The sequence below is a fragment of the Bacillus rossius genome, chromosome 1, assembly GCF_032445375.1.
Source record: "Bacillus rossius redtenbacheri isolate Brsri chromosome 1, Brsri_v3, whole genome shotgun sequence".
NCBI lineage: Eukaryota > Metazoa > Arthropoda > Insecta > Phasmatodea > Bacillidae > Bacillus > Bacillus rossius.
This window is the reverse complement of record NC_086330.1, coordinates 144,727,340-144,749,969: the sequence shown is the minus strand read 5'-3', so window position 1 is coordinate 144,749,969 and position 22,630 is coordinate 144,727,340. Positions and strand designations below refer to the sequence as shown.

Here is a 22,630-nt window from a genome sequence, read left to right as displayed (position 1 = left end):
TTTCGTACTCCATTACTTAAACTACAATACTATTTCGAAATGCGAACGTAAAGGCTTATTTGAAACAAAATAAAACTTACATTGTTAAGAATTTTCCACTTCAGGACTACACAGGTTCGGGTTCATGTCGCACAGACTACCAGAATGTTGTTACAGACGATGTTCGCCTTGTAGTGGACGGCTGTATAGACAGATAGCAGCACTCTTTGGTAGGTTCCGTAGACTCCAGGTCATTCTTTCGCCACAAGACAGCAGATATTGTTACGATGACCCGGTTTACCCCGTGACCCGATTTATCCCGGTCTACCCTACAGTAAATCTAAATAAGGCAATGCAAAATATCAATGTCGATTTGACCAATATTTGCAGTTATGTAAAAAAATAAAAAATACTTTACAAAATATTCGAAATGAAAACGAGTTCGCGATCCTTTTCAAGCAAGCAAAAAATATCAGTTTAAACGACATAAATGTTCCAAGAACGACTGCAAGGCAAACTGAGCGCAGTAATGTTCCAGGAGAAACTGCTGAGATATATTATTGTCGAAATGTATTTTACCCTTTCATTGACCATGTGATTACAAAACTTGATGCACGCTTTAAACCACATGAAGAAACAATAGAAGGGATTCAAATAATTCTGCCTGAGAATATCAATAAGGATCCAGGATAAGCGAAAGGCTTAAAAAAATAGCACTATTATTTTTGGGAGAAACTGAGGCAAATAGTTTTTCAAGTGAGTATGAAATATGGCAGAATCATTGGGAACATATGACGAAAAAAACATCCACCGCACTAGAAAGTCTAGATCAGTGCGAGAATCAATTTTTTCCTACTATAAAAAAGCTGCTAACTATTTTGGCCACACTCCCAGTGTCCACAGAAACCCCAGAAATATGTTTTTCAACCCTAAAGAGGTTAAAAAACTACTTGAGAAACAGCATGGGAGATGAACGACTAACTTGCGTTAATGAGCGTTCATCGTGACATAGTTTCTGAACTGGATTCAGATGAAATCATAAATATGTTGGCCATAAGACGTAAAAGGCTAAATTTAATACTTTGAAGTTTTCGATTTTTTTAAATTTTTACCTCTAATTTATTATTTTATTTTTAAGGCTTTTTTTATGCCAAATGTTTTAATTGATTGTAGTATTTTTTATGTCAAAGTGTTTTATGTTGATTTTGCAATACGGAAATAAATAAAAGCCGAAACATCACAAAAAAAGATAGAATAAAAATACCTATGTAGTTTAAAAAAAACTATTGATATACAATATTATGTTTATGCTATCTATCTTCTACTTTGTTACTTTTATTATAGTAAAATAAATTCTTTACAGACATTACTTACAAATTTTATTTTAATGTACTTAAAGTAACTATTGTTTGTATGTAGCTGAACTAGTGTGTACCCATTTCATGTTTAAGTAATTGTTAAATGACTATGATTTGAGCGTTTAAATTTTTAGCTTTTACCCGCGGACACCCCCCATGTGAAAGCTATTGCTACGGCCGTGGCTTCCAGCTTATTCCTATTCTGTTAAAAGTAGTTGCCGATTTGATATCTTACATACCAAATTTACCGCAATTAATTAAAATTAAATTATTAACAAATAAACTTAATAAACTAAACTATAATGCAACTAAATAAAACTTACGTGATTAAAACAAACTGAAAATAAGTAAAAAATATTCAAAATAAAATACAGTGGCAGGCCCATGCCACAGGTTTAAGGGGAAAGTTTTTTTTTAATTTTAAATTATATAATAAAAATAAAGAGTTCTAAGACGAATGCTAAATACGAAATATTAACCCAAAAATGTATACCAAATGATTCTACGCTTTCTTTACATTCTAGGAGTGACAAAGCAATTTCTCTTTGAGTTCTTAAAAGTACTTATTCGGTAGATAGAACCCTATTACAAATAATTAATCTTGGCTATATTATGAATTTATTATAAATCATGAGCAAAAACACGAAATATTAAAGAAAAATAATTTAGGACACTATACCCTCTTTGTTATCATTTCGTTGATCTAATTTTTCCTGCATCATGCGAAAACTACTAACAAAACATTTTGTCAGTAAGAATTTTTGATAACGTAGTACGCTTATATATATGTGTGTATGTCTATGTATATATATTAATATACACATACATACACATACACATACATACTTATAAAGTAGTGAAAAGGGGGTGGATATGGTTTTATGATAAAAATCATATATTCCAAGTTGATTACGTGAAAGTTAATATATTGAATATGAATAGAAAACAATCGAAAACTTGCAGCTATCCTTCTTTAAATAATTCGTGCAATGAGGAAGATTGATTTAATACACTTGTTGACGCAGCCATTGCTTATTTGCAGTGTATACAAGGGTGGATCCAGAATGATGGTCAGGGCAGGGCCAAATAAAATTTTGTAATACAATTTTAGTACATCCAGAAGTAAAATATTTAGTACATTTTATTTGTGGTTCATAAACGTCCTGTTATCTATAGCACTGCAGTAAAATAATACCTTAGGAAGTTTGGTAGACTATAAAAGTGATAAGAAAATCTGAAAATTATTCAACGTGTGTGGGGGAGGGGAGATATGACCATGCCGATATTGACCGCCATTGACTGTATGTCATAGAGAAACCTCAATAATGGATAAAACAGATAAATACATTAACACACAGAAAACAAGCCAAAATCATTTGATGTCAAATATACATTTATAGACAGAGCAAAGAACTCCGTGGAAATATTAACTAGGCCTGCCTGTTACCATGTTCCAAAATTTAACACCTAATAGGGGTAAAATAATTTTCGATTTTATAAAAAAAAAAGTTAATTTCTTCCATATGTCATATTGGGAGATTAACTAAGCACGAATAACGTACGTGAAGAATCGCATAGTTTTTCGAAGTGTAACCTTTTTGGAGTGAAAATAGGGTAAAGTTAATTTTAAAATAAAATATGTCACTGAAGATAATCAAGTGGTTTGTAAGAAAATAAAGCAAAATAAGTTATGTATGTAATGTAGGGAATTAATTTTGTTATCCAAGTTATGTTCATAAGGGGTTGAAAATGGGGTGAGCTTAATAATAAAAAATTCATACGTTTGAATTTAACGAAGCTGATGTTAAGAAAATCGGTTTATATAATAAAACATACTAGAACTGCAAACGCCTCTATATCCATTTCCTAAAATTGCACCCCTAAGAGGGTGAAAATGGTATAAATCAGTTTTTAAAACAAAAAGTCATATCTCTGAAAATAAAGAAGTGAGAGGTAAAAACTAAAGAAATAAACATAATGATTTACATAGTTTAATATTATTTATTTTTCTAAATTAAAAAGCTAAGGGAGGAAAATACGTAAAATTTATTTTATAATAAAAAAATCATAATTATGAAGATAAACATATGGAAGTTAAATAATGGGCATGAATAATTTTAAAAAACTACAAATACTCTTTACCATTTTCTGAAATTCTACTTCTAAGACAGTTAAGAAACCTGTGATGATTGCATTAACAGGGAAAACACTCAAACAATACTAATTACTGGAACATGAAGTAGCAAACATGGAGGCCAAGATTTAAGTACCACCAAATATGCCCTGTCTTTTATTTAATTTCACTGAAGGATAATCCCCCTGCTTACCTGCTCCAGCACTTGATTTGCGGGCTGGGCGATGCTTCCTGTTCCTTAACTCCCCCCCCCCCTTTTTTTTTTTCCAAACACACACGCAAAAGTAAACGTCCGCGCACAGTGTTCGTTGGTAAGGTAACGGAACATGGTCGCAGTCTTGCCGCTGCTATAGACCGTCTCACGCTTAGATTGCAGTACACGGCTTATGGCACGCGTTGTTGCCAGATCTCTAACACGTTACGAAGAATTTCAGGGGGAAGTACTCCTTTGAAATTCTGAGGGAATGAGAGGCATTTTAAAAATCAATTTTTGTAATTTACAATGTGTTAGGACTATACTTACTGTCACGCTTATACAAGGGCGGATCTAGGAATTTTTTTCGGTGTCGGATTTGGGAAGGGGGGGGGGGGGGGGAGTGAGAGAAACTATCCACAAGAGTCGTAACGAACGTAATTTTAGCGGGACGGTATTAAACTTCTTGTCAAATTTAAGCGTCTGGGTAGGGGGGTGGGGGGCATGCCTCCGTGGCCTCCCCCCCTCATTCCGCCTATGCGCTCATAAATCTGTTATAAATCACCTATACTTTTAACTTAAAAAAGAAGCAATTCACACACATTTATTGATAATAATGTTAACTTGATAAATAAATAAAATATCCAATACCTTCAAATTCAAATACTTATTACATTTGGCAACAGCGCTTACGGCTGTCGGCGTGTTAGAGGGAGAAAGTGCCCATTTACTTCCACGCTGCAATCTAAGAGTGGGACGCTGTATAGAACTGGCGCGCCACCTGAAGATCGTCTCTGCACTGCCAGCCTCCTCCGAGACACGTGTCACTTCTTATCCACGTTTCTCCTCCGCCGAGATGGATGCTGGGATTCCTGGGACAGGGGAAGGGCGAGGGGAGGCCCGAGGTTTGTATTTAGGCCCCGCCGTGACGTCACGATGACGTCGTCCCTGAGCGCGGGCGCTATTGTCGGAAGGCTGCCAGGCGGAGGCCGCGGTCATTTGCGTCCGTCACGGCCCCCTGTGCGTTTGCTGTCTCTCTTCCTATTTTACAACCCCCCCTCCCCCCCATCCTTTTATAATGCTCTCCTTCTGAAAGCCGCTCGGCGATTGGTTATGTGGGAGGTGCCGGACGAAATCAGCGACATGTACTGCATGCCGCGCGCCACGTTTCTGAGCCTGAGATCAGCGGCAACTCTGGGCAATTTACTTTCTCAGGGTCCTAGTACAGCATGTCTTTAAAAGATTGTCCCAGGTACAAATTTTAATAGTATAAACTGTAAGTGTTGTAGAGTGTAGGTTCAAGGCCACAGTTAAAAAGTAACTCAAAATAATTTTAGGTAAGCGCATGCGCGCGTACTGCTTTGTTTTCTCGCTTGCAGCGCCACCATGTTTAAAGAATTGTTCTTTCCCCAAATAGTAGAGGGTGAACCTGTAAACTTTATTTGGCAAAAGGATGGAGCCCCTCTCTATTGGAATATCTTTGTACGAGAGTGGTTGAACGTCGTAATGGTTGAGACGACAGGGCTCATTTTCGCTGGCCTCCACGTTCACCTGACATAACGCTATGCGATTATTTTTTTTTTTACCTACGGGGCTTTATAAAATATCGGGTCTACGTACCGCCACTACCTAATGATTTACCAGAGTTGAGACACATTATTGAAGAGGCTATTGTTTCCATTACTCCGGACGTTAACATGTGGTAAGAATTGGACTTTCGTTTGAAAGTGTGCCGTATAACTAAAGGTCCACATTTTGAACATTTGCAATTCATGCATGATTTGTTGTAAACAGTATAAATTAAACTTTTATAGTAAACCATTGAAACTGGCACATTATTTTATGGACATTCTTTATAATGGAGAGAGGCCTCTGGAGTAATGAATAAAAAGGCAGAAAATTTTAAAAGTAAACTCTTGAAAACTAGGTTTTATCTTAATAAACTTTGACGTTCTTTCTAGCAAAATTATACTCGGGTTAGTTTTACACTCTAAAAAAAAATTTGTGCTTTTACAAGGGAAATTCTTGGAAACCCTGTTGCCAAAGATATTTCTTGCAAAACTACAAGGCAGAGCCTTGCAAAATCGCACATGGTACAAAGCTCTGCCTTGTAGTTTTACAAGGAATATCCTTGGCAACAGGGTTTCCAAGGATTTTCCTTGTAAAATATACAAAAATTTCTTTCAGTGTACTAATTCTAACCATGAAATTCGTGTGAAATCATGTGATTTTATGAGGGAATAAAATCTTTGAAGGTTTTTTACTGTATGGAACCATGAAAACTCATTTGAAATCGAAATGTATTGATCAGCATTTTAAATTAGATGTGAATAAAAATGAAAATTTTCCTGTTCCGAATAATGTCCGTATTTTTAACAGAAAAACTGGACAAAAAGGACCATATAAAAGAAAATGGCCAGCGCGGGACCCGGGCTCGGCCCTGGATCCGCCCTTGCGAGATCCGCGAGCACACACTTTGCCGCCGTAGCCAATGTCACTGTCATTCTTTACATGACATGGGCTCAGTTACACTCTCCACCAAACCAGCAGTTGCTTATCCAGGATCGCAAATATCCGGCGTGAAACTTTACATAGACGCAGCACAACAACAACTTAAGACCACTATGTTTTCACTCGCTGAATATTTACCCATTTAAACCCCCGCCTTACTGTGCACAAATACTGTTTGTAGAGCTTAAGTAAAAAAAAAAAAAACAAGAAAAGAATTTAAAAATGAGTTGAGGGCGAGATGTTAGTTCTGTTTCCGAATTCTGTTTTTAAACTGTATTTTTAGAAGAGTGAAAAGGGCTAAAACGCGTGATTTTAGAATAAAGTTGGGAAATGAAACGTCCGATAAAGATTCTTGAAAGTACCCAAGGTTCTTGGAGTACACCTTTATCTTCATTTCTCCTCCCTCTAATGTAAAGGTTACCGCTGAATTTTCATAGTTATCCTGTGCACGACGAGAAGACTGCGCGCCAGTTCAGAGGTGATACCGCGCTAGAAGTACAAGCGAACGTCGCACTTATCATCCCGCCACACGGACACAGATACACCCCTGGGTAGGCGGGCCACTTAAGCTCGGGTTCACCATCCGTGTTGTATTTTAGTTTTTATAACGTCATTATTGTTATGTATTGCAATTCCTACTGATTTTATACTTTATAATATTTGCCCCAAATATATTCTGCACATTATGTACCTACTATTTGTAAAAGGCAAGGTAAATATTCATGATTAAAATTTTTGTGGAATTGCATTATAGTCAGTAGTATAACTATGGGTATTTTGAGATCAGGGTTCAGGGTGTGAAACTTGAGCTGGCCGCCATCTTGGATTTGTGACACTATTACCGCCATTTTGGATCACCTTGACATTTACCTTGGCTGCCATATTTAAGCACCTTGAATACGGCCACAATTTTGAATTGAAAGTCTTTGATTCTGAAGCTCCAGAGACTGCCATTTTAAATTTTAAACGAAAAAATAAATGTAGTGTTATATTTGCGCTTGAAGTTGACATTTAGTGAGTGTATTGCAAAATAAATTTATATGTAAATATTGTTTGCTGTAAAATAGTGCCCAATGTTAGTTTCTCTATGACAGATAATGTGAACAACATCGGTTCATTTGCCAGTGCAGACACATTATTTCTACTGCCGACACTGATTAGTTTTGTACAACCAAGATGGCCTACTTTCTAATGGCGTTCCCAAATGTTTTTTTCTGTTGCCCATTAACATCAGCGCAAAATTAATTAGATCGTTTCCAGGACACATAAGAGGCCATTAAAAATAAAGGCTGAGAAGTCGCATTCAAGAAAATTTCGAACATACTGTCTGAAACGAAAATCTTTGAACGATTCAGAGAATACAGTCACGTAACCTACACTTTGGTCGTGGTTGTCTCGTTTTGGCGACGTCATGTTCCATTCAAGGGGTTGGATTCAATAAAGATTTAATGCGATTTAAAGCAAAATTAGATCGCGTAATTTGGAGCTAGGGGTTTGAATGCTGGCGAAGGGAAAGAGGCGGGGTGAAGAAGGGAACTGGAGGGTGTAACAAGGTGACTAAAAAATTTCCCCGCCCCCGTTCCGATGTGTTGGCAGCCGTGAGGGAGGCTGTAAACTACAGTAACAATTCTCCGTCAACAGCTTCTTCGCTTTCGTAACATGATAATTTATGAAAGGAATCATTAAGACGACCGTAAACAACACTTTTCTCATACTTTTTTTTACAGCCCGTTCTGTCGACACCTAAAAAGTCTGGGACGTAATCCAAAAAGCTAAGTCGTGTTTCCCCGATCGCCTAGGAGCCCCTTAGCGTTCTCGATTGCATAGCATTAATTATGTTGATCACTGCGTCCACCTGCTGGAATGCGAATGGGAAAAATAAAAGGCGAGGGGTTGCTGGTTCGCTGACGTTTCCTAATGACCTCGCATTGGCTGTTATCGCTTTCTGGATGTGTGCCAGACCACCAGACTGAATGCAGAACATAATTAAACTCACCCATACAAATATTTTAGTGTAACTAGAAACAAAATTCTTCAAATTAATGTTACAAATTTTAAGTAAAAATTAAGTTATCATAGTTTAAAAAAATCAACTAGACATTAATTCCAATTTGGATCTCAGTTACTTTTTGTTAGAGGTTGAAAGGGTTTTCTGAAATATACCACAGTTTCCCCGATATTTATTTGCGAGTACGATTCACCGAAATTGTGGAGGCTGATGTCAGATATTTATTATCGTTGAAAGTTAATCCATTTGTCTTTCTCCTTCAACCTTGCTGATATATCGATTCTATTAGCCTTTATAGTAATTCAATATTTACAATTTTCCACCTTTATGATTTGACTCTCCCCCTCAATTATTTAAAATCTTACATCAGACATCAACGCCATCATCCTACATTAGATCCACAATTATTCCGCAGATTAATTTCACTTCACGCTAGACTTAACCTGCCTTTGTATAGTCAAGCCTTTCTAGACGGTCCATTTGTAGATGACAAGGTCACGTGCTTGGAGGGTTACACGCGGTTGGGTAACTACTTATCCTTGCTTACAACTGGCTCACGATCGTCAGGTCGTGTCAAGAGCTTTTCAGTCCAGTCGCCAAGGTGAAAAAGATGCATATGTGCTCCAAGTTTATTTTGCTTTACAATGAATCCCGGAAATCGTTTTGTATCTATCTTTAATACATAGTCATTCAAACACACACAAAAAAAATATTTTCTGTACTTTTACAAAAGATCCTTTGTAAACCAGTTCCCAAGAAATGTATATTGTCATTTTGTATAACTCATAGTTATGGTTATTTTTGCATGTATGAAATACGTTTTTAGAGATAACAATGAGTATTTCTTACGAAAATTGGTGAGTAATTTTATATTTTAACAAAATAAAATAACATTATTTGCAATATTTTGACACATTCAATCCAATGAATGTAATTTGTTCAGCATAAAGTTTGCAAGTACCAAAATATATGGCTTATTTGGACAGAAAACAAATTAATTTTTCTTTGATCTTGCATCTTTTACTCGATTTTCTTTACATTATTGTTATTTGTAATTTTTTCCAACACACAATGCTGGTTGATTGTTTTTATTATTACAGCAATTCGGTCTTTGACATGCTTACTATAAATTATTTTATTATAAAATTCGTCATGTAGCCTATCACAGGAATAATAATATAATTTTAGTGGAATTTATTTAAAAAAAAATGTTGCTATCATTTTTTTAAATGATAAAACTTATTTTTTTTTTATTAAAATAACTCTGAAAATTCTAGTTCTAAAAATGAATGATGCCTATAAATAAAAACTTTTTTTCTCTACATCAGGTGGTTTTTTTTTACCGCGTCAGAGATGAATATTACACATTTTCGGTGTCGACATTGCAGTCGGCATCATCGGGATAACTAACAGGCTCCTGCCGAGAGTCTAGGAGACACATACCCTGATGATGGCGACTGCAGTGTTGACCGAAACTTTGGTTGAAGCCTTCACTTTCGACACGGCATAAAATCCCATGAACCGAGAAAGTAATCCTTACTAGCTTGTCCCTCTACACGCTGTGCACAGAGATCAATGTGGTAGCACCTTGCGCCCCTACACATTGTGCGCTCCTTAAGTTATGGTGGAAGAACCAGGTGCGCGAGTCATGGTGGAAGAACCAGGTACCCGAGTCTTGGTGGAAGAACCAGGTATCCGAGTCATGGTGGACGAACCAGGTATCCGAGTCATGGTGGACGAACCAGGTACCCGAGTCATGGTGGAAGAACCAGGTACCCCAAGTCATGGTGGAAGAACCAGGTGCCCCAAGTCGCGTGTGTGTCGTTAAGGTTGCTGTACCGTTGGGGGGAACGCGTGTGTGTTGCAGACCCGCAGTCGGAGCCCGTCAGCTGCGACACGCTGCCCGTGGAGGACGCCGCCTCGCTGCAGGACGCGCACTCGGACACCGCTCCGTCGTCCCAGCAGCGCCACGCGTCGCAGCGCCCCTACAGGCTGGACATCCTGCCGCCGCCGCCGTCCTCGGGCAACCGACGCTCCCCTCTGGTGAGCCATGTCCTTTTTTTTCACCTATACTTCTTTGGGCGCAACGGAAATGAGGGTGAAATTTAGTATGCAACGGAATTTCAATAAAATGCACGCGCATCACACCATGCGAATTTAACAGGTTGAAAGTCCATTGCAGATTCGCGTTTCTGCTGCAACAACGAGTTAAGTTGCCATGATGGCGTACCCGCTTGTGACAACATGCACCCGTATATATCTAATTTCACAAGCATCGGGGGATTTACTAAGCGTATTGGTGTGCCAAATTAAACTTTATGATATCGAAACTATCCTGGAATACATTTAGTACACTTAAATGATCATTACAAGACATAATCACAAACCTAAAAAAAAATGGGTGTATATACTTATGTACTCACATTAAAAGTTATACCTACTTGGCATAATAAAAAAAACTAACTTAATCATGCATGCAAATTATTAATAAAAATAAAATAATAAAAGAACTGGAGTGATATTATAAATATGGTTGGTAAATTATAAAATTAATAAAATTTAAAAAAAATAAATGCTCAGTATTCGATATTATAAACACACGTACAAAATTAATAATTTAAATAAGTTAAATCATCAAGATAATTTTTAATTAATAATGAAAATCAATAAATATGCTGTATGTTTTTCTGATTTATTAATATTAATTATTTATTTAATATTAACTTAATTTATATTTTATAATCCAAATAAATTATACATCTGGAAACAATAACTCAGTTAAATAAATACACTTGAAAATACACTTGCATAAGTGTATAAACACAATTTCTACCATTAATATTCACAATAAATTAATATTTTTACTGTATGGAATATTATTCAATATCAATCACTAAAGTATACTATTAAAGCGCACATATAGGGCCTATTATATTTATTTTTATGTAACTTTTTTGTATGCAGCTATGTTTTCATTCTGTGAAAATTTCATTGCATGGTGGGCACGCACCGTAAAAATTCATTCTCATTATTTTTTTCATAGCGCACCTAAAGAAGTTTAAATTCAAAAACCTATAATGTATTAGACAAGAAATTGGTATTGGAACAAACATGGCGTCAATATAGTTAATGTTTCGTTGATTCTCTATAGGAATCATTACGAATGCAGCGCTATCTTTTATGTTTTTTTTTTTCAAACTAAAAGTTGCAGTCCAATAGATACACTAAATAAAAAAAATATATATATATATAACTTCCAACACTTGTACATACATACATACACATTTTTTTTAACATCTTAACAGCCGGTTGGACGAGTCGAGGGGATGACTCATCAGAGCGTAAAATAAATTAAATAGTTTAAGGTTCATGGTTGGTGCTCTTGAAGTGGGGGGAATGTGACATAACTATTAACTAATTTTGACATAAGACAACAAATGGGAACCTACAAGCAGATCAGGACTACAAAATAAAATACTTAGATAAACACAGGGTAGACGAAAGGGATGGGCAGGATTGAAAAAAAAGGGAGGGGGTTTACCTGGGGCGGCTCAGGCATCATGAAGAGCCCCAGTTGAGTTTGGAGATTATTTTTTTTATTGCTTGGATTTTACCCTCATAGGATGAAAATAACAAATTGTTTGTTAATAGTAAACATTGCATACAATGCAATGCACACAGATCACATTTACAGTTATGGCTACAGTAACTTTTAAAGTCTTTAGATTTTTGATGTGCTACATCTTAGTTCTTGGTATACGGCATTTGGTAGAAGTAATTTCTTGAATGGAACGGAAGTGGCATGGAACAGATATGTGTAACCACGGTGCTGCCATCTGTGTTAGATGGCGCAAACCATAGTCCACACGAAGCTGAAGGGAAACTTTATAGTATTAAATGTTTAAGGAATTTGAACAAAATGAGCTTTATTTTTATAAAATTCCTTGTCAAAAATTGAGTCTAATGCTGGGGTTTAGTATTTTTTTCTTTCGAATCTTTTTTCTTCCATTGTTGGAGCAGTTTCATTATATATTTTAAAATTTGGGTATGCAAATCAAATTATTAGATAGTCAACATTACTGCTCCAGCAATGAATCCTAGCGAGGGGTGTGAAAACTTCATGTGATTCGCATCAAGAAATGTGGTTGAAAACGCAAATTTTGTATATTTATCACGTTAAGCATTATTTAAAGAATTCTTCATTAAAATTTGTGTCCGAGTTTATATGCAACATGAGAATACACGAATTTTCTCGTTAAATAAGAGTATGAACTAAGAGAATGTAAACATGTTGTATACTATAGTGTTCGGTAGATTTTAAAGCCGTTTTGTAGCCGTTACCATAAAGTGACTTCCAGAAATTTTATATATATATATATTATTTTGTTTCATGGTCCTCAAAACCATCAACTCAAATGTTTATACACACACACACACACACACACACACACACACACACACACACACACACACACATACATACACTCTTAGGAGTAATACCAAAATCTTTTGCCTGAATAATTTTTTGATAAGACCAACCATAACAGCAAAGGATTGAAAAAACAAGGGTTGGAGGGCAAAAGAAAAAATCATAACTCCCTTCATATGCGCAACATCGAATTCGTACATATTTTGTGTTAATATTATCATTTTTATCTAAAACTTTTATCTGAAATAATTTTTGATTAGATGAACCATTGCTGTAAGAGGTTGAAAAAATTGAGGGGTAGAATTACAATAAATCATAACTCCCTTACTATGTGCACTATCAAATTATTTGTAAAACTTATAATTTTTATCTAAAACTTTTGCCTGAAAATTTTTTTCTATAAGATGAACCATTGTTGCAGGGGTTGAAAAAATAAATTGGTGGGATTAAAAAAAAAATTCAAAATTTCTGTATACTATTTATTCCATTCCTTAGTATCGTAAAACCTTTTATTTTCATCTACAACTTTTATCTTAAATAATTTTTATATGTCCAACTATTACTGCAAGGGGCAGAATGACAAAAAAATCATAACTCCCTTAATAAGTACATTATAAAATCTTTTAAAATCTTTGTAAATTTATATCTAAATATTTTGGCTAAAGCATTTTTGATTAGACAAAACCATTGGTGCAAGGGGTTGAAGCAAAGAGGGGTAGAATTTAAATAGATTGTTACTCCCTTACTATGTGCAATATCAAATTGTTTGTAAATCTTATAATTTTTATCTAAAATGTATGTAAGATACAATTTTTGATAATACAAACCATTACTGCAAGCGTTGATAAAACCAAGAGTTGAAATAAGAAAATAAATAAAACTTCCATACCATGTACTCTATCAAATTAATTTTTATTTTTGTTTAACTTTTTAAATATTGTTGAAAACTTTTGTTATTTGAATTTTATATCACTAATCATCACTGTAAGAGGAGGAAATAATAATAAAATAGAAAAACTTTTTTTAAATAGATATACTATCAAATCCATTATAATATATTGTAAAACTCCTAAACTTTATCTAATACCTTCGACTGAAACAACTTTTCATAAAACAAACTATTACCTTAAAAAAAGGGGTTGGAAATAAAAATTTTTTTTTAAAAGTTCTTAGTATCAGATTTGTCAGAATTTATTATTAACAACCTTAAACCTTTGCCCAAAACAAATTTTTATACTAGTGGGTATTAATGCAAGGGATGAAAAAAAGTGTTTGGAGTTCAAAAACAATTGCATAACTGCCTACCTTAGTAGACATTATATGAAATTCGTTAAGGTATTTAATGCTGGATGCATTAAGTTAATGAGAGTCAATATATTTTTGCTGCATGGCATATGAGAAAATGTTGATAGTTTCGTTTTTAAATATTGATGAACATATAGGATGTTATGTAAGCTACATTAAATTCTTAAAATGTTCCAGGAATTTATAGAAGATTCCAAATTATATTCCGAAGAAATAGGTATTCGATATCTTCCTACGCCTGTAGGCTGTGTCGAAAGGGATTTTTTTATTAATTGTCTTTGTTTAGCTTTGTATTACTTAATTTTTTTTGTTGATCATTTATAAATCAGTAAAAAAATTAATTTTTCTATAATCCTACAATCTGTGTTTTCCAGGGTTTTGGAAAATCCAAAGCCTACATACAGACAATTAATTTAAAACTGTACACAACATGATTACGTGCTCTCAATTTATGCTTGGGTTGACAAACAAAAATGGCTTTTAATTTTCTAAAATCTATAAGATAAATACATATTAAATTTATAAAAAAATTTATAAACAACTTACAATGGTTGTATGAGAAATTTATTTGAAATAATGAGAAAAAACTACAAAATTATAAAAGCAAAATAAAATTGTATATTACCACCATAAGGGGGTGTGTCCTGTACTAGATCATTTTTATATTTACGTTTAACACAGTTAAATTTATAGACTTTTTGAGGGCCCGAACTTAAAAAAAAAAGTTCTTACTTTTTGCGTAATTAGCCGGCAAAGTTGAATTTTGTTAGAATGGTTTAAATTTCTTTCAGAAAAATTTATTTAATTTTATTTAGAATTTTTTAAACATAAAATTCTGGGGATTTTAAAAAAATATATATAATATTAAATATATTTTATCTTTAAGAAATTAAACCATATAACATAGAAGTCAGTAAAATTTGCATTATTTAAAAAAGTTCCATTTCATTTTCCTTATCCATACTTCAAAAAAATTTTAAAACTGCAACTTTTCCAGCTAATTACGCCAAAAGCAAGCGATATAGTGAAAGCTGAGTGACTGGAATGTCACGGACAGGTCGAACCGTGTGTGAGGTGTGGATGGGCCCGCAGAGCTGCGGGGAGACGTACGTGTCGCCGCTGTCGGAGCCGCTGGAGGGCAGCGGGGACGGGCTGCCGGGCGCCGGCACGCCGCTCAGCGCCCACCACGAGCTGCAGCTGCTGCGAGAGCAGCTGGACCAGCAGGCGCAGCAGACGCAGGCCGCCGTGGCGCAGGTGCACCTGCTGAGGGACCAGCTGGCCGCCGAGACGGCCGCCAGGCTCGAGGCCCAGGTACCGACCCTGCCGCCCGACTCTTCCTTCCATCAAGCCCGTATCCCGTGGTATTCAGGCTACACTGGAAGCTTCCTGCAAATCTTTTAGCCATAACTTGGGACCCGAAAAATTCGCGGGTTTAATGACCTGTAGGATGAACTCCATAGTGCTTCGTACAATCGGTCAAATGTGACCCACTTATTGGCTGCTGTCTTGTGAGACGTCCCAAAGAAGCAGCCTGTGATTCGATACAGTTTTGGTTGGGTGTTTCTCATTGGATCAGAGTCATCTAGGTGAGTTGTGAGCCAATAACAGAGGCTGCATTGCGGTATAACTATTTGTATTTTAGCTATCGCGAAATGAACTCGCGAATTTTTTCCGGTCTCTAGCCATGACTCCATAGCAGAGGTTTCTACGGAAGAAACTATGACACGTAGAATTGTGACTAGCGTGGGCCTAGCTTGTAGCTCGCGCAAAATGAGACTGTAAACAAATGCTAAATTATGTGTGATACTCAACAGAAATTACTTCTAAGTTGCGGCAGCAATAATTACTGCAGAATAAATAAAAATGCAGGTAGAAGGGCTTAAAAATTTTTCAGTGTGGATGAAAGAGTGGAAATGATAGGAGAGTTAATGCCGTTTGTATTGTATAAACATGGATGATTCTCATAACTATCACACAATGCTGTAGATAACTGCTACAACTGACCACCTGTTCATGTTTATTTTCAATTCAGTAACCAAAAAGTTTTCAATCCCTTCAAAATAAATTACCAATTTTAATACAAGGTGCACACTACTTCATTCTGATTGGATAATATTTCCACCTTCTACAAAACCTTCCACAGAAATTCAAACATAACTGATTAGTAAAACTTCCATGAAAAAGGCCAGCTCTCTGCTAACTCTTTCCACAGAACCGTCCCTACCAGCTGTCGTGGAAGACCTTGCAAGGAAACTTCCATAGTGAAATACAGCCTTAACTTTTTTTTAAAAAAAAAAAAGCACGTTCTACAATGGCACGGAAACAGAAACAGTTCACATAAAGGGAGACGGATCTCCCGGAACATTATCACTATTGCGTCTGCTGTTTCCACAATGCATGGAAACGAAACAAATGGCTGCAAATGAGACTAAATTGCAAGGTTATGAAAATTAATTTAAAATTAAAAAATTCTTTGAGATTTTAGTACGGGCAAAATGTACATATATATAATAAACATAAATGACAAAGTAACAATATAACACTAGATTATTCCTGTACATGAAATATTTTTTAACGAATTTACAACATTAACCAACATGGCTACCACCACAGCCATGTAAAAGTACTTGACTTGTCGCACAGACCAGCGTAAACAGTAGAGCTCAGTATTGCCGAGCTAATCCGACGGGTCCGTTTCTGTCTGCATGCTATTGTGGAAACTTTGTTCCCTGAGATCCATCTCTGTTTATGTGATCCATCTCCGTTTCCATGTCATTGTAGAACTGGCCTAAGGAAGCAAAATTTTGAAAATCAAATAGTATAAAATTGTTATGGCCTAAAAACTGCTGAAACCAAGATGGCATATTTAAGTTGCTATCTCTTCTACTTAATTTTATTTATTAACTACTTTCAAACGATCAACTTTAATTTGTAAAAATTAATAATGACTTTAAAATAGTGTGAAATATCTTTAAAAACAAACAAATAACTGCCAAAAAATTTTCATATTTGAGACACCAGGTTCTTGATAGCATCAAAATAATTTGGATGTCCTTTCATGTAGTTGTTATAAATTACGGATGCTGAACGATTTTATTGTCGTTCACAGTACAAGACACTATACACAGTTCGGCCATACTTTTACACATAGAGCCGGAAGTTATTAGAGGCCAAAAGCAAAAACAAAACAAAACAAAACAATTTAATAGAACAACATAAGAAACACACTACAAACACAAGTCTGTTGATTACATAGCTACCAATCCAACACTCTCTCTTAATCCACAGACTTCAAACCCAAACCCTCTACACATATGTTATGCTTGGCCCCAGGCACTCCTTTAGTCAGTATGTCTGCAACCATATTCACAGTGGACACATATGACAGTGTTATCATCTTCTTCTCGACACCCTCTCTAATAAAATGGTGACGCACATCTATGTGTTTTGTTCTGTTGTGAAAGATTGTATTGCAGGCTAGCTTCTGTGCTCCATGGTTGTCATTATGCAGTATGATGCTCATTTCCTTTCCCAGCAGTTCACCAAGGAGCCCCTTGATGACGATTGCCTCCTTAGTTGCTTCTGCAAGGGCCATGTACTCTGCTTCTGTACTGTATAATGCTACAGTGAGTTGTTTCTTTGATTCCCAGGAAACTGCAGCTCCTCCCAACTGGAATACGAAACCAGTGTAAGACCTTCTATCCTCTTAATCATTTGCCCAATCTGCATCCACGTAGGCTTCAACATTCTGCCCAGTTTTCTTGAACACAAGACAATAGTTAAGTGTGCCCTTCAAGTATCTTAGCAATCTCTTTGCATTTCTCCAGTGTTCTTCATTATATCTGCTGTTAAATTGAGTTCACTGATGGCATGAGCGATATCTGGCCTTGTACATACTGCCAGGTACATAAGTGAACCTATCAGCGACTGGTATGGCAGATGAGAAAAATCCTGCGCTGTGTTGGTTTCTCTTACTTTGCTAAGTTTATGGCTAACATCCAAAGGGGTGCTGACGGGCTCACAGTCTACCATCCCAAACTTGTCCATAACTTCAGCTATATACTTATGCTGGTCTAAGTAAATCTCTCCCTTATTCCTGTCCCGTCGAATTCTAATTCCAAGGCAGTGGCTGGCCTCCCCAAGGTCACTGAATTCAAATCTACACATGTTTTCATTCTTCACCTTGGCCTTTTCCATTTTATCATTTGAAAAGATTATGAAGTCATCAACGTACACTGCAACAATAACAATTCTATATTCACTAATCTTGCTGAACACACATGATTCATGTTCAGACCTCTTGTAGCCTATCTCCTCAAGCACAGAATGTAGCTTCCTATTCCAGACTCTGGATGACTGTTTTAACCCATAGATTGCCTTTTTAAGCAGACATACCTTTGATTCACTGCCTTTGACAACAAAACCTTCGGGCTGTTCCATAAATACTTCTTCTTCAAGGTCACAGTTTAAGAAGGCTGTTGAGACATCAAGGTGGTCTATGTCCCAGTCCATTTACACAGCCAATGCCAACAGCAATCTCATGGTAGAATTTCTGACGACAGGAGAAAAGGTTTCCATATAATCTATGCCTTGCTCTTGTGTAAATCCTTTTGCAACGAGGCGAGCCTTGTAGTGACTAATTGTACCATCATTTGCTTGTTTGATATTGAAAACCCACTTGTTTTTTACCACTTTCTTATTCTGAGGACGGTCGACTAGAATCCATGCACAATTTTCAAGTAGAGATTCATACTCCTCTTCCATTGCAGATTTCCACTCATGCTTCATGTCACCTTAAAGTGCATGCACCATAGATTGCGGTTCACTCAGGTCACTGATTATGTAATACGTCACCATGTCTGGATACGCCTTTGCACGTCTATCTTTTGTTGGGTATCTTCTCTCGACTTCCACAGGAACAGTAATGACAGTTTCCTGGGGGATTGGCGGAGGAAAACCAAAAAAATCTTCCGAGAGACTTTCTTCCAGTTGCTTTGGTGTGTCAGATGTGCTTTCTTCCAGCTGTTCAGTTATGTCCTGCTGTGGCTGCGCAGATGGTGTTCTCCCATATTATCATCTTCAGGTTCCAGCATCCCCATTCCAGACCTCATGTTTGCATTTTCAATAAATGTCACATCACGAGCTATGTATAGGTACTCTTTTCGGTTTCATTGGGTCAATAATTCGATACCCCTTCGTGTCCTGACAGTAGCCCACAAATATCATTGCCTTACTCATTGGGTCCCACTTTTTCCGTTGTTTAGGGACATGAACAAAAGCTGTGCAACCGAATACTTTAACATGGCTCAGATGAACCTTCTCACCTATCCACTCTTCTTCTGGTGTCATGTTGTTGACTGCTTTGATTGACGATCTTTTCTTCAAGTAAATGGCTTTGTTGACAGCTTCAGCCCAATATTGCTTCCCCAAGCTAGAATCTTGCAACATTGAACGGGATTTCTCAACAATTGTTCTATTGGCTCGCTCTGCCACTCCGTTTTGTTGTGGGGAATATTCTACTGACAGTTGATGTTGAATGCCATCTGATGAGAGGAAATCCTGCAATATATGATTGACGTACTCCTTTCCATTGTCAGAGCGCAAAGTTTTGATTTTCATTTCTGTCTGATTTTCTACAAGGACTTAGAACTCCATGAACTTATTGGGCACCTTCTTCACCTTTCGATTTGAGGAAGTAGCCATAAGTTTTTCTTGTGGCATCATCAATGAAAGTTAGCAGATATCGTGCCCCGCTCAGAGATGCATCTTCCATCGGACCACACAAGTCTGAATGTATAAGCTCGAGCTTGTGCACGGCTCATCTTGCACCACTTGCCTTGAACGGTTTTCTAGACTGCCTTCCCTTCAGACAAAAAACACAAGGTTCCACTTCATAATCTGTGAATTTAAGACCTGTGGCCATACCACCACGAAGCAGCTTCATGATCTGCTCACTCAACTGTCCTAAACTTCTATGCCACAATGTTTGTGTTGGTTTTTCAGTCACATAGTTTGCCTTGCTAGATGTCACATTCAATTTGTAGATCCCACCTACCTCAGATGCAGAGACCCCTACTTTTCCTTCAATCCTACAGTCATCTTCCTTGTAGATTTTGCAGTCTGCATCATTAAATGTGACCACCATGCCTCTCCTAACCATTGCACTGACTGATAGCAGATTTGTCGATAAATCTGGCACGTACGTCACATCTTTGATAGTTATGAGACCTTCCTTATCAATTCTCACATTTACATCACCCATCCCAAGACCACAGAGTTTCTCATTATTAGCACATGTAACCTCCTGGTTAAAAATCATTTGATAGTTTTCCAACCACTCCTTGCAATTTGTCATGTGGTTACTGCCACTTGAATCTATATACCAATCTCCTTCGCCCCCGCTTGCCGTCAGTGCCGTTAATAATGACCAATCACATGATGTTTGATCTGCAGGTCGCCTCTTGGGGCAATCACGTGCCATGTGGCCTGGTTCATTGCAATTATAGCATCTAAACACAGGCTTCCTGCTTGGTTTGTTGACATTCATTCCATTCACTGATCGTAAGGCCGAACTGTTTTTATCACCGGATAAGAGCGCTGCGTCGCTGGAGTACTGCCGACTACCAACAGAATGTTTGGCATCTTCTTGGAGAAACTTAGTTTTGATGAACTCGCTTGTTATCTCAGCTCCAGAGCTTTTCAAAGCCATTACCATAGGGTCATACTCTGGTGGCAAACCACTCAACATGATAACACCGATAAATTCGTCATCGATGGGTGAGCTGATGTCTGCCAACTGTTGTGAAAGTGACATAACCTCAGTCACATACTCCGCCATGCTTCGATACCCTTCTAACCTCACTCCAAACAACCGCCACAGTAAACCAAGTCTCCTTGTGAGACTGTTGTCTTCATAGGCACATTTCAGGCTTTCCCAAGCTTCTGATGCAGTTTTTGATGAGCGCACATGAATAAGACAATGTGGCTGAACCATTAAACAAATCCTCGCTCTAGTCTTTTGATCCCTTTTCTTGTCAACCTTTGTTGAATCGCTTTCATTATTGAAGACGCAATCCCACAAATCTTCATGAGCTAACTGCAGTTCCAAGAGAAATTTCCATGTATTATAATTGTTCGTGCCTTCGAACTTCTCGATCGGCGGCAGCGAAACTGAACTTGCCATACTGTCGATCCCGACTCAACTCGTGCACGTTTTAAGTCTTTAAACACTTACCGACATGGTTGCCGTACAGTTAGCACCGGAAAAAACATCGAACTGTTTACAGTAACTTTCATCATGGCGATGCACGAATTCTTGTGCATCCTGGGCCCACAACCTGTTGTAAATTATGGATGCTGAACGATTTTATTGTCGTTCACATTACAAGACACTATACACAGTTCGGCCATACGTCTACACGTAGAGCGAGAAGTTACAGTAGAATCTCAGTAATACTACTTGCAGGGACCTCAAGTTTTTGTACTTAGTACTGAAAGTACTTAGTACTGAAACATACATACATATCATCTTTACAAAGAGAAAAAAATATGAAAAAAATAGCGATATTATAAGATGTATTATTTTTTGGCCAACATCTGACTTCAGTTTAAACATTGGTGTGTATGAATAGTTAACTTAAGTTTATTTATTTCTTTAAAAATCTGTTATTTCAGTTTGTTTTTGAGCTTTAATGATGCTCTGTTGAACAAAATGTTATATCTCATAGAAAGATTTCCCGATCCCTTCTGCAACATTTTCGTGTTTAGAGATAAATTTGTTCAGTTTTTCTAAGCTCTGAATAGCTTCTGTAGCTGTCACAGGCGGCTCCTCAGAGTCAGAATCATCACCTGATTCGACTTTTGATGACTGTGATTGAATGACTTCACTAACGATGTCACTGTCAGTCAACACTGGTGTTGTTTCTGTTTCATTATCCACAGAGACACAGTTTGTGAATGAAACAGCATCACACTGCATGGAGGTTGACACTTCTTGCCATACTTCAGGGTCAATGTCATTGCTTTCGCATGTTTGCTTGCATCCTGGTCTGATGAAGTTGCAGTGAGCTCGTCAGTGTTACAGTCCACAATGTCAGACTTTCTCCAGCAGTTGGCAATAGTTTCTGGCTGAATATTCCACCATCCACCAGTAATCATCTCAATTGCCTGACGAACATTGATGGTGGGCAGTTTCAACCTAATGTTGATGAGAAACCTCTCAACAAGACGTTTTCGAAAATTTACTTTGGCATTCTGAATAATGCCTTGGTCAAGGGGCTGTAACTGAGATGTGCAGTTCGGTGGCAGAAACATCAGTTTGATGTTTTCCAGTCGAAGATCATTAGTGTGTGCTGCACAGTTGTCTACTAACAAAAGAATTTTTCTTCCCTCTTACTTCATGTCCTTATCGGTTTTCATGAGCCAGTTTGAGAACAGTTTTCTTGTCATCCATGCACGGGTGTTGCTTGCATAATCAGCAGGAAGACAAGAAACTCCCTTGAAACACCTGGGAGACTTGAGTTTACCAATAATAAATGGCCCCAATTTTGTTGTTGTTCCTGTGGCATTGCACAAAACAACACAGACAACCTTTCCTTTGCTTTTTTCCCTTCAGTGCATTTTTCACCCCTATATGCCATTGTCCTGTTCGGCAAAAGCTTGTAAAAAAATGCAGTTTATTCAGCATTGAAAATATTGTCTACTGAGTATGATT

The 22,630-nt window shown here is 37.0% G+C and overlaps 1 protein-coding gene across 3 annotated transcripts in view; it reads left to right on the top strand.

Moving 5' to 3' along the window:
- The window catches only part of LOC134546247 (carboxyl-terminal PDZ ligand of neuronal nitric oxide synthase protein-like), a 765,750-nt gene that overhangs the window by 695,672 nt on the left and 47,448 nt on the right, over positions 1-22,630 (top strand). For all 3 annotated transcript variants that reach the window (XM_063388932.1, XM_063388934.1, XM_063388933.1), the window contains 2 exons: positions 10,051-10,226; positions 15,010-15,228. In XM_063388932.1, coding sequence (XP_063245002.1) covers positions 10,051-10,226; positions 15,010-15,228 — 395 coding nt within the window. The remainder of the gene's footprint in view (positions 1-10,050; positions 10,227-15,009; positions 15,229-22,630) is intronic.